The following is a 13,794-nucleotide window of genomic DNA, read 5'->3' on the forward strand; positions in this document are numbered from 1 at the left end:
ATCTCATTATTACCATCCAATGCAATTGCATAAAGCATTATCACTTTTAAATATGCCCCATCAACATCAATTAGGGGTCTACAACCTCTAATAAACCCCTTACATTGTCCAAAAGAAAGATATAAATAGGCTGATGAATAGATTTACCCTTGGTAAGCTTTCACTTTCATGCCAAGCTATACAAATGCTATAGATTCTGGATTACTCACTTAAGCACATGTAAGTATTTGAGCATAAGACTCATCATGCCCACCAAAAAGTTTATCAATGACAAACCTCTTTAGCTTATACAAAGAAGTCATCTTCATGTATATATGCTATACCTCTTAAATATCAACTTATTCAATGCCTTTTTTGGAATATCTAGATTATCCCTGATATCTTCCATGATCTTTACTGTTACCCATTTAACAGTACAAATTGGATTATATGTCTCAAAACCCTTGTTGTGCATATCAGGCCAACTCTTCTTTATAGCCCATGTCTTTCCATTTGCAAGCCTGCTAGCATGTAATCTCCATTCCCAACACTAAGTATAACAAGTAATAATTGTGTACCTGCTATTGTCCGCATACACTACATTCAAACAAAAACCTTCTTGAACAACATAATCTTTCAGGGTTTCTCTAAGATGACTTTTTTTCAATGAAAAGCATCCAATGTCTAAGCTAAATTATGCCAAAGTCTTTCTCTTCATACATTTTCCCATTTTTATACAACTTATTACAATAATTTTCATCATCATCATCGTCACATCATCATCATCATCAATAAGAATATACCAATGTGAAAGCTCCCAATTGTCTTGTATGTGTAAAACCCTCCCAACATCTTCTAACTCATCTGCAAGGATGACTGAATTGTTAGGGATCACTTTTAGTTCAGAATCACCACTGTCCTCACCTTCTTCATAATCTCCATCATCATTATCATCACTCGTATAAGTATTTTTATACTCAAAGAAAACTTTTCTTCTCATAAGCCAACTACTTATTTTGGCTTTTTGTATTTGTGGTTGCTTGGGCCCACTTTTCTCGACTAAACACCTGTTATAAATGTTGTGATTTTTGGCATTTTCCTAGCAAATAGGGTTAGATCATTGTCTGTTTTGGTATTTGGATCAATGACAATGTTTTTTGGATCAGTTTCAGTGGTGTTTGGATCAATGGAAATGTTTTTTGGATCAATTTCAATGATGTTTGGATTAGTGATAGTAGGGTTAGGTTCAGTAAGTGGTTTAGCAAATTTAGGAATCCTTCTCACGACAAGGGTCTTGAAAACAGTGTGTAGTGATTAAGGAGATGGTGGTAATTGCCAATAGCAAGTGTAATAGCTTTGGTCTTGCCTTTACTCTTACTTGCTTTAGAAGTGCTAGCTTTCTCCTTGCCCTTTCCCTTAGCTTTAGCCTTAGCCTTTTTAGAAAATTTCTTAAATTCCTTCCTTCCCTTAGTGTATTATTTCTCTATCATCTTAATTAGCACTACTATCCATATACTGATGTTGTTTGTTTGCCCAAGTATACTCTATGTTATCATCATCATCTAAAGAGGGAATTACTGGTTCACGAACTTTATCATTAGGAGTAGTTTTAGGTGTTTGACATTTAAACATCAATCTCCTCCTAGGTTGTAATTTTGTCCTCTCACTCCTTATAGTAGTATTCTCATTAGAAGTGGCTACTGAATTTTTTTCAAAAAAAAAAAAAAAAAAAAAAAAAAAAAAAAAAAAAAAGAAGTGACTACCGGAACTACTTATTCAGTTGCTTGGTTGGGTAGTTTGGTGAGATGGTTGGGCAGTTTGATGAGATAGTTTGGTATTTTGGGTAGATGTGGTTGGGTGTTTTGGGTTGTTTGTGGTGCATTCGTAAGCAAAAGTTGGACATTTCCATTTGCTTTGGATAGCCTAAACTCACTGACAAATCTTTTTAATATAGTGGTCTGGGTTCTATAGGTGTCGTTCGAAGCGCGCCTACTTAAGCATGTGGTGAATATGCTTGGCAATCATAGGAAGTGGGAATTGACATTCTGCAATTAGAGACAAGTAAATTAGGGAGCCGCCAACAAGTTTTTAAGGAACTTGTAAACCGTTCACGAATCATTTAAGGCAACCACAAATAAGGGATTGCGATAGGCAACAACGATTGACCCGTGAAGGTTACACCCCATTCATAATCCATGAGATTACTAACTCCACATGGTTTGGAACTACGAAAGGAGGATCGGGGGATGATGGTATGAAGTGAGTCATGGAGTCACATTCACCTGTGTTGGCCTCCAGACAAACAAAGATTCAATTTTCTCCAAATTAAATAAGGCTATATTGGTTGAATGTTAAGGCAACAAATAATTCTAAAATATCATGATCACTTGAATTAACAATAAGATTAAAAAGGATCTTACACTGGTCGTCCAAATTATCTTACTAAGCGTGATATTCAATTGCATATATTCCCTTTAACATGAAATATGGTGATCAATACAATATAACAAAATAAACAATAACATTGGAAGCAATTCAACCATAAATATAACAATTAATATATGACAAACATAATAAAAATCGTTAGAAATATAATGAGAACAAAAAGGAACATGGTTCCTTAATTTGATTACGTTTGTTTGCAACTATAAAACAATAAACACGTTAGTAAATTCAAGGAAAATAAATAATAAAATAGAAACTGAATCAAATGAAAGTAAAGTTGATTTAGGGCCAAACCCTCAAACAGTTCTACCTTTCACGCTTTGGTTTAAGTGTAGAAATTTGGGTAAAATACTGAATCCGGTGAGTGCTTAAGGAAAGAATGATGAAATTAGGAGAATATATTTAAGGCTTAGAATGAGAGAGAGAGAGAGAGAGAGAGAGAGAGAGAGAGAGAGAGAGAGAGAGAGAGAGAGAGAGGAATTAGAATGTGTGTTGATGCCCCAAAACTGATGAAATCAGACTCGTATTTATAGAGAAAATGTGAGGGGTGAGCTACATAATCCTAGAAGTGAGGCGTTGCAAAGAGATTAAACTTAGAAATTGTCGTGTCATAGCAGAATTACCATCGCACGACAATAATTGTCGTGGCACAACAAAATTGTCGTGGTGCGGTAGGTTCCAATTTTTGCGCGTTTTTAAAACTTCAATAACCTTTGATCCGTAACTCGGATTAAGGCATATAATATATCATTGGAAGTATCTTCAAGTCTAATTTCCAACTCAATTGGAATTAGGTCAAAATCTTTTGTATATTTTAAGATATGGCCATTTTAGCGCAAGGGTGTCGGTTTTGGGCGAGTTTTAGTGTTTTGCTCATATCTTCTTTGTTTTAAATCGGAATTGGGCTTATGATACCCCGTTGAAAAAATTATTTCAAGGCCTATCCAACCAAATAATATTTGGATCAAAAATAGGGCCACAAAATCAGTTAAGCTCGGTTTTGTGATGTGGACATGAAAAGAGGAAAATAAGTTATGGGTTGGGAAAACGGGCTAAGAATTGGGTTGGTTTATGAAATGTATTGGATTGAATATGGATTTAAGCACTCCACAGATTAAATACTAACACGACCAATAACGACGGTGAAAGGTTGTTCATCATCAGGTTTGATTTTGGGGAGACATTTTTAGGTTTCTTCAAGTTCACTATACTTATAGTTTGGATATATAAAATCTAAAGGAGAATCCAAAGCCCTACCAAAATCTTCAAACTCCATCACAACATCCAATAAACAACATGAATCAATATTAACTGCAACATCAACTTCCCTTGATTTCTTATGAAATTGAATGTTTTTAGGATTATCACCCATTTTGCATAATCAAATATGCAATTTAACAACAAATCAAAAACCCGGAAATGATTAACTACACATAATCTTAGGTTAAACTGCATTGACACTTGACCGTGTAATCTTAAACACACCCATATATATTGAATTATATATGAAAACACACACAAATTGAGCAATCACATATATTCAGATGCATATCATGCATAAGTTAAGGGCACAATCTACCAACAATTGAACATGAAACTCATATTTATTTGATCGAATTAAACAACACCACCTCCAACAACAAAAGCTAGCGATATTAATAGATTTACACAAAATTGAAAGTTCAAAGCAATTCTATCCTTTTTCAATCAATTAAGAAGCGTTAATTTGCTAGAAATTTGCCGAAATCATGCATTGGTTAGGGTTTTGTAGATGGTGAAGAATAGGGGAGAGCGTTAGAGAGGAGGTGAACGATCAAACTTTGCCTTTAATTTGGGCAGTTAGTTGGAGAGTTAATGAGGGGGGGGGGGGGGGGGGGAACTTAGTCAAATCCTACTAAATCAAATTAGTGTAGATTTTTTTTTTTTTTTTGAAAACCAAATTAGTGTAGATTAAAGGTGCTTAAACATTAGTACTTAACAAATTAATCATGGTAGTTGATTAGTCCAAAGTACAAGTGTGCTCCTGATATGTATAATTATAATAGGCGTATCACTGTTAAAAGCCAAAACCGAAGGTATACCATTGATAATTTCCCATTATTTTAATCTTGATTTGAGTCTTCTTTGCCTCAAGTTATTTAAGGCATAAAAATTCTCCTATTTGATGGATGTATGTGAGTGTGAGTGTGAATATAATATAAAAGTCAAATTTGGACATGGGAGTTTTATTGTTTCAAATTGCAACCGGTGAAGTGCACAAAACTACAAAATGGGTAAAAACGTAAAATAAGTGAATTAGTGACACAACAAAACTAGACCACAATGAAGGAGTCTTCTTTTTGGCAGATGCGATTCTCTTTCAACATCATCTTGTTCCTTCTCAAATTCTTCCTCTCTTTCTCGAAGTCGTAAGCTTACCATACATCATGGACCCCAACAACTTTCAACCTCGACGGCTGCTTTTATATTCTCAAACCATGCGATTTTTATGTGGTAATTGCAAATTTGACTTCATTTTTATATTCAATTCATACAAGTACCTTTCAATTTGTTGATTGTTTCCTTGTATTGCCTGTTATTTGGTTGTGGGTTTTTTTTAATAATTAGTATATGGTCAACTTTCATGATGAAATTGTCATGATTTCTGTTAGTGGTTTTTATACAAATTCAAAGACTTCAATTTTTTATTAGCAATTTCATAGTGATTAGGCAGGTAGGTCCCTTTAATTTTATTTTTTGGGATTATTATTATCAGTCAAAGTTATAAAGATATTCTGATTAATACCAGTCTAACTTGCTTTTTGATTGAAGCTTTGTGTTCAAGTTTCATGGGGTTTCCTTGAAATTTGTTCCAAAGTTGGTCAACATAGTTCCCTTCTTTTTAAGGGTGATATATAACTTTTGTTTTTGGGATTGTTAGATTGTTGGGTATTTGTTATCTTTTGATTATATTTTTTATTTGTGAATTTTTGTATATTTGGGCTTTTGGATTTGGTTGTATAAGTTTTGAATCCAATATGGATGCAAAAACAAGCGAGGAATCGAATTATCTCATCAGAGCTAAACAATCAGACAATGAAAATGGAGATTTGATGTCGAAATTGAAGGGTAAAGGGAGTCTTAGTAGCAAGGAGGTGTTTTATAGAGCTGATAAAATTGATCTAAAGAGCCTTGATTTACAGCTGGAGAAAGAGCTGAATAAGGTTTGGAGCAAGAGATTGGATACAAACAGGCCGAAGGAAGAGTGGGAGATCGATTTGTCGAAGCTAGAGTTGAAGCATCTTGTTGCTCATGGAACTTATGGCTCTGTGTATCGAGGAACGTATGACAACCAAGATGTTGCAGGTATAATATGGCTTCTTTTGAATTGCAATCTGAGTCCATAATATTATACTGTGAGCAGAATTTATGTATCTGAAGTCTCTTGACTTGTATTTTTGACTTTCTTGTTTGATTGAATTGATTTTGTGATATGTATCCGATGGAATTTGCAATTGGTATGGTATTTCTGAATGCTGTTTCAATAATTTAGGCATTATATAGAATGAAAGCTTAAATTACTTAGCTGAAAGCATTGCTCAAGAGTGCCCAGATAATGCTACCATGGGAGGAAGATGGATATGTTCATTTGGAAACAATGGAACTAAACAGCTGCTCATTGGCTTTGTTGCGTTGTCTTTGATGTACATGTTGAATTCATTTTCCTCACAACCTTTTCATTTTATATGGTTCCTTATATTGAAGAATGCTGATTGTTAACGTGCTTTATCTCCAAAGCCATAAAATATAATTTCAAGAGTTTAATTAAGTGTAGTTTGTAAGCAAACATTAGAAAGGAAACGGCTTGAAAATGAAATAGTGATGATGGATGCTATTTTAAGACCACCTTGTATGGTAAAAAAACAATTTGGTATAATATTTTTGAGAATAAGTAGGTGAGACTTCTTTGGCACTTAAATTACCATTATATTATATGGAGTCTTTGCTAGCGTCTGGCTCTTTAATTTTAGCTGACAAGGACACTTCAAGCTTTTGTAATAAATCGGCAATATGTTTCCTCTGGAATGAGGACATATGGTCCAGTTGAACAATACTCTTACTAGCTTGTAAGTTTTTTCTGAGTCTCTCTCTGGATTCTGTATTGAATTAGGTAAATCTTGTATTCAAGGAGTCAATATGAATGCTTTTTTCCTGTAGCTTTGCTTCTCTTGCTGAATTTCTTATCCAGACTCTCCCACTGACCTATCTAGGTGATTTATGTAGGACCATTTCTTTGTGGTATATACTGGTGAGCAGAGTTAACAAAAAAATTTACTTAGTTGTGTTTCTTTTTGCACTTTTTTTTGAAATTACTTGATTATTTTGTGTAAGAACAAACGGCCTGAATATTTTAAGACTTTAAAGTTGTGTTGGATGGTGTGATGGACAATTTGTGTTTATGATTTTTTTTTTTTTTTTTTCCAAATTTACGGAGTATCTATTTATAGTCTATTGAGGAGAGAGAGGTTTATATTATTAAAGAAACCATTTTTCTAGCAAATTATTGAAATTTATCATTTTGTACTGAGCAATAAAAAAAAAAAAAAAAAAGTTTTTGGATGGAAGTGAACTCATGTTTTGTCTACTTAAGGCTATTGCTTAAGTTTTAACCTTATCAAAATATTAGCTCTCATTTTATAGCCCTTATATTATCTTATTAGACCTTATTAATTCTTGTTAAGTTGTTAGAACCTATTAGTCCATATTTTATCTTATATTAATTGATCAATTCTTATCTTATCTACACTTATTAGCCTTTAATTTTATCATGTATGAACTTAATAACTATTATCCCATCTTATTTTATCTCAAATTATTAGGTCGAAAATACGTGAAAGTAAAGTGAGTAGAACAAAGCCTAAGTCCAATAAGTTTAGTCTAGCTATAATAAGTTTCGATAAGTTTCAATAAGAACCTAAATCACATCACAACTCCGATAAATTTTTAGTACTAATGTTAAGTTCTAATAAGTTTGAGGTCAGACAAGTTGCAATAAGTGAGGTAAGTTCACATCAATATATTTGAAGTGAAAAGAACACATCCTTAGTGATTTTAAATGTTGTGAGTTTTCTCAACTACTAAGCATCTTTTTCAGTGCATTTTATTTTAAAGTTGTCCCGTTTGATTTTTTGGTTCTTAATGCTCTCCATGAAAATGACCAATACGAAGTATCTTGTGTCATTCTAAGTGTTTGTGGTTTTGACAAAGTTCTTATAACTATGTTACTTGGCGGGGTTGTCTCCAAGTGTCTAAGTCAGCTATTTTTGTGAAACTTTTCCATGACTTTGGCCCAAAATAAAGTTCAAGTGTGTTAAGGGTCCAACACCGGAACTTGACGTGAAAAAAAGAGTCTGAGTGACTTAGTTTTAAAAAAAATTCTCTACCATAGCCATGTCTTATTCTAATATTCATTGATGCTATTGTGATAGATGGGGTTGATGCCAAAATATATACTTCCTTCGTAATTTTTAGATGCGTCACTTTAGGAATCACGACGTTATAGGACAATAGGATAGTTATCCCCAAAAGCTAGCTCAAGGAGAGGAGAGCCCGTTGTCCTATATAAACCCTACATCAGCCCCCTATATGATCGATGTGGGACTCCCGTCCTAGACCTTGCAATGGACAGTCCTATAACACACAGACTCCCTAAGCAATTTTTGGAGATGAGAGAGATATAAAGGAAGAAAAAAGAGGACTCATGTGATATGAGAGAGATAAAGAGTATTAATTTAACAAAAAAGGAAAGTAATCCATTTAAATTCAAACTTCCATATATATTGAAAGTGATGCGTCTAAAAAACAAGCGGAGGAAGTATGAAGAATTAACGACTAGCCTGCTACTTAAACTATTTAGTAGATTATCAAGTCTTCTACTTAGATGACTGGAGTCACTGGACCCTAAAAATTTGAGAAATGTGTTCTCTTGTTTGTTGAGAAGTTATTGCATAAGATGGATGTGCAGTGTGGCTTTCATGATTGACTTTTAGCAGTGAAGTGATTTGGGTTGTCTTATCATTTACATATGTGTTGTAGAAGAATTTGCCTTGTTTGCTTTATGATATGGTCTTGTAACAATTGCAACATAACCCCAATAAGGAATGAATGCCTGGGGAAAAAAAAGGTGTGTGTGTGTGTGGGTGGGTGGGTGTGGGGGGGGGGGGGGGGGGGGGGTTGGGTTCCCCTAAGTAATGTGATCTTGGAATGTCACCATTGTATAAAAATGAATATGCAATTCTCTATGGAGACTCTTTTCTTTCCAAGTATTTGACGGATTTAATTAATGTCCCTTTATTTTATTCTATTATTAGTTTTTTTTATAGGTAGCATCAAGAATGTACGCCGCATAAAATGCATGCTACCCCTTTCCCTAAAATGTTTAAACTTTGATGAAGGACAAGGGTTGGGCTTTGGGGCGTTGGGGGTTAAGAGGGGTGAATGGGTAGAGGGGTAAGCATATTAAATATTAGAAGTCCTTGGTGATATTAAGACAAACCACACTTCTATTTGTCCCCAGATTGGATTGGATTTGATTTGTCTAGAATACAGTCTAATTATGCACCTGAAGTCCAGAATATTTCAGGAAATATGATTTAAATTGGAAAACCTTCTGTACTTTCATGAATATGTGTTGATGCTGTGATTATCATTTTGTCTTACTGCAATCAAATGTTTATATTATAGTGAAGCTCTTGGACTGGGGAGAGGATGGTATGGCCACTGCTGCAGACTCTGCTTCATTACGAGCAGCATTTCAGCAAGAAGTTGTTGTTTGGCAAAAACTTCATCATCCAAATGTTACCAAAGTAATCTTTTTCAATTTGCTCCACTTTTGGCTGATTTTTATATATGGTACATTGATTTGTTACATTGTCAAGTGAGTGAGAGAACTCTCAGGCTATATTTTGTATTTGGTTTGCAACTTATTTATGGCCCCACCTCCTCCGTTTGGTATGGTGTGACTCTAGTTTTCAAGTTAAATAAGAGACTAATCTCAACTGTTGTCTTGTTTGGGATTGTAGTTTGTTGGGGCTTCTATGGGAACATCAAATCTCAAATTACCTGAAAAGAACTCTTCTCAAAAAGCTCCTCGCTCTCTTTCATCGAGAGTATGCTGTGTTGTTGTTGAGTATATTCCTGGTGGGACTCTCAAGCAATTCTTGATAAGGAATAGGAGGAAAAAACTTGCTTTTAAGGTTGTGATTCAGCTTGCTTTAGATCTTGCCAGAGGGTGAGCTCTCTCTCTCTCTCTCTCTCTCTCTCTCTCTCTCGTTTTTAAATCAAGCCAGAAAATTTATGCATCCTTTTTGCAGGCTTAGCTACCTGCATTCAAAGAAGATTGTCCATCGCGATGTCAAAACCGAAAATATGCTACTAGACTATGAAAGGACAGTAAAAATTGCTGACTTTGGTGTTGCTCGTGTGGAAGCTCAGAATCCAAGTGACATGACTGGTGCAACTGGTACTTATGGTTATATGGCTCCTGAGGTAAGTATATTCACATGCTCTTAATTAAAGAAATTGCATAAATATAATAGAAGATGAACAATCCATATGACATCCCCTCTCCCCTGTTCCATGCTTACTGATAGAACAAAAAAGTAATATAACCACTGGAATCAAAATCTGAACGTCTCTCTCTCTCTCTCTCTCTCTCTCTCTCTCTCTCTCTCTCTTTTATCTTTTTTATTTTTTATATTTACTTATTTATTTTATTTTACAGGTACTTGATGGACAACCGTATGATCATAAGTGTGATGTCTACAGCTATGGCATTTGCATATGGGAGATTTACTGTTGTGCAATGCCATATGCCGAGCTTAGTTTTAGTGAAGTTTCGTCAGCTGTTGTTGCACGGGTTAGTTTCTAGATTTTACCATTACTTTTTATTTACTTTGATTCTGACTTTCAGTTATAGTCCTTAGCAATCTGCCACTTCATCGTAGTGCTGCATAACTTATTCCTCATTATGGTGTTTCCAATGTGAATCTTTAAAGTCTTCTAAAACTGCTTACATTATGCCAATTGCTTCATGTATATAGCCTTTGAATAATGATAATAATTTGCACAATAAGAGTTTGAGTAATATGTACATGTATCAATTCACAGTTATCTGATCGACATAATTTAGAGTTGTCAGTTCTGCATTTAGCAAATTGTGTTTTGTAACAAGTTCAAACTAATATATTCTTTTCGGGCAGAATTTACGACCCCAAATTCCCAGATGTTGCCCCAACTCCTTAGCAAACATAATGAAAAGATGTTGGGATGCAATCCCCGAGAAACGTCCTGAGATGGATGAGGTGGTGAGGATGCTTGAAGCAGTAGACACTAGCAAAGGTGGAGGGATGATACCAGAAGGCGAAACTCCTAGTTGTTTATGCTTTGGCCGTGCTCGTGGTCCATAATTTTTTTTTACTCAGTTCCACAACTTTGTTTTTGGTTACATTAAATCTTTGTGCAGAGGCCTCTCACTCGTCGTGAGAACCACAACTCGTTTTCATGGTACATAAATTGATGCTAGGTTGTTAATTGAACATGTGTGCTTTCTTTTAGTCTCTTTCAGCATTTGTAGGAAATTTTTTGGGCTGGAGAAGTAAATATCATTCATAAAACAGATTGATTGTACTTACATACAGGCTTATGTTGTTCTGCTCTTGTATAATTTACACATTTTATAATCAATACATATACATGTAAAAATTTTATGGGAAAAAATTTACTTAATAATAATACATTATACATATACATGTAAAAACGTTTTATTTATTTATTTATTTATTTACTTTTTTTACCCTTTTTATTATTTTTTTATAATAAAGAAATTGTCAGACTACATTTGATTCATTTTATGCTGCTGCCAAATATTTCCTTTAAATGAGATTGTCAGACTACATTTGATACATTTTATGCTGCTGCCAAATCTATGCTCTGGAAATTTTTTGATAACTTCGCAAACAAGATCTAAAGAAAATTTAATTAATATTGCATGTACATGGGCAAGCACTGGAAACTGTGGTTATTTACTCTACAATTAATATTGTATTAGTCCATTCGAGATACAAAGAATATTAAACTCGATTCTGATTTCTCTTAATTTGTAACAAGCTATAATTAAGGACTTTCAGCAACAGTTAAACAAAATAACAAAATGTGGAGTAAAATTTCTAAAATTACAGCTCTTTAAAACAATTACAATAGACAAACCTTTAAAAAAAAAAAAAATAGTGATCAAGACCCTGTAAAACCAAATCAATAAGCAAAAACCCTGATGCATTCAACCTTGGTATTGACATTACCAAATTCACTCAACTAACATGCTCTCATCGAGAGTTTGAGACTAGGTTCAAAAGACTAAACCAGTTTCTCACGCAATTTAAAAAGATATAAGACAAGAAAGAAACAAATTGAATAAAACAATTTTAACACCGATCTGAAGAAAGTCTTCAGTTGTTTTTTTCTTTTTTTTTTTTATTTATTTATTTTATTTTATTTTTTTTTACTAGAGCTAAACCGCAATTTAAACATTTGAGAAAGAAACTAGATCAGTTCTACAGAAGTTGGCTACTTGATGATGTGCCCTTTGTACATGTTGCCCATCCACCTTTCTGATGCAGCATGCCTCAAATTTCCCTTCTCGTTTCTTGATATCATGCAAAGCCCATCTATTAATAATACTATTCTCTGCATTCGTGTTCAGATTTGTCATCAAGGTAGCACAATCCATATAAACTTCAATCCTCTTAAAGCCTTTTGCCAACGCCCAGATCAAAGCCCGCAAGCAAGCCCTTACTTCTGCACAAAAAGCTGATTCTGCAATCCCATAGTTGCCCTCTCCATCATACACTCCATCTCTGTTGTTTCCAGCAAAAACCCAGCCAATCCCTATTTGCTTTGTATACTTATCTTTTGCCAGGTTAGCTGCTGGGAAACCAGGAGGGAAAAGGGGGTCGTGGCTTCTAATACCATCTTCATCTGTTGTCTCAAACCACTGTAGTTGTTTCCTGCATTGCTGTAGGTTGCTTCTAACCGTGGCCACATTTCCTTCTTCCTGTCTAAAGACTCTGCCATTCCTATTTCCTAGTCACCCGTAGACTCCACAAGGTTATAACTAGAGTCATGATTTGCTCACTAAAGATGCCATCCTTGCTATACTAACAGCAGGATTTGGTTTTGAATCCATTCCTTTAAAGGAATATCATCATCAAAATTCACATTGGTTACCATATTACTACTACTCCAAATCTCCGTGGCAATTCCACAAAATCTGAAAATATGTTGGGTCGTTTCTTCCTCCCCACAATAATCACAAGAGGTGTTTAAGTCCACTCCTCTAAGAGATAAATCAACCTTTGCAGCTGAATCATCATCGTTAACTTTCCATAAGAAATTTTTCCATTTTTGAGGGAGATTCAGGCGCCACAAAATTCTGAAGAAACGAGCCTGTTCCTCAGAAATTATACTATTTCCCTGCTCTTTATCTCTCAGGCATTTATAACCTGATTTAATCGTGAATTTACCTGTCGAGTTGTGCTTCCAATACAAACTATCTTGCTGTTCTGAGTTTGGCAGCTCCATGGCTAAAATCTCTCTTGCATCTGATGCCTCGAACCACTTTCAACATCTTCCCTCTTCCAAGTAATGCTGTTCTGACACTTTTAAGTTCCTTGCACTTACTAAAGTATGCTGTGATCAATAAGAAAGTCTTAAGTTACGGTTTAAATTTATACTTTGTAGCTTAATTCGTTTGTTTACCTTTTCCAATCACTTTCCCAAAATATGTGTCAAAACTTGGCACTTTCTCCATTTCAATTTAGTTGACGCGTTCAATTTAGGCACATATATTAAGGAGAGGAAAGAAAATGATAAAAACAAGTGGGGTACACTAGCAAATGCAAGGTATTAATCTTACCCAAAAATGAAACGTGTCAACGAAAAATAAACTTTCTAAAAAAGAATACATGTCAACCAAAAAAAACAAAGGTAAGTATATGAATAGTTTAAAAGTCAAACGTGTTATTTATAAACGGTGTAAATAATCTAGTTCATTTCAAAAACAAGTTTAAACCTTTTTTTTTTCAGGAAAACATTAGGCAAGAATATTATAAATCAGAATATGCTAAAAGAACAAGACTCTGCAGGAATGGACCCATACAAACAAATTCCGAACATCCACGAGTATCCCATCTTGCTACAAGGTGGGCTACCGTGTTACTAGCCCTTCTAACATGAGAGGAAATAAAAACATGCTAATATTGTCATAAATTAACCATATTGGCGAGCAACCTCTGAAACCGTTATTGATTGCCACACACACAGAAAGAGTTACCT

The 13,794-nt window shown here is 34.5% G+C and overlaps 1 protein-coding gene across 2 annotated transcripts; it reads left to right on the forward strand.

Annotated features, from left to right (window-relative positions):
* Positions 1-4,760: 4,760 nt before the first annotated feature.
* On the forward strand, positions 4,761-11,207 carry LOC145583054 (serine/threonine-protein kinase 54-like). 2 transcript variants are annotated; one of them, XM_081640171.1, is made up of 7 exons: positions 4,761-4,917; positions 5,429-5,769; positions 9,148-9,269; positions 9,486-9,694; positions 9,777-9,951; positions 10,187-10,321; positions 10,665-11,207. In XM_081640171.1, exons 1-7 carry the CDS (start codon positions 4,913-4,915, stop codon positions 10,869-10,871), a joined length of 1,194 nt encoding a protein of 397 aa, XP_081496297.1. In that variant the 5' UTR covers positions 4,761-4,912; the 3' UTR covers positions 10,872-11,207. The 2 variants fall into 2 exon arrangements, with proteins under 2 accessions (XP_081496297.1, XP_081496296.1); XM_081640170.1 differs by lacking the exon at positions 4,761-4,917 and adding an exon at positions 4,932-5,137.
* The last annotated feature ends 2,587 nt before the right edge of the window (positions 11,208-13,794 follow it).

Source organism: Chenopodium album, chromosome 15 (assembly GCF_948465745.1).
Source record: "Chenopodium album chromosome 15, dcCheAlbu1.1, whole genome shotgun sequence".
Lineage (NCBI taxonomy): Eukaryota > Viridiplantae > Streptophyta > Magnoliopsida > Caryophyllales > Amaranthaceae > Chenopodium > Chenopodium album.

Coding starts and splice junctions, on each gene's coding strand:
- LOC145583054 (XM_081640171.1), top strand. Junction 9,952..10,186: donor ATGGTTATATGGCTCCTGAG/GTAAGTATATTC, acceptor TTTATTTTACAG/GTACTTGATGGACAACCGTA. Junction 10,322..10,664: donor CGTCAGCTGTTGTTGCACGG/GTTAGTTTCTAG, acceptor CTTTTCGGGCAG/AATTTACGACCCCAAATTCC.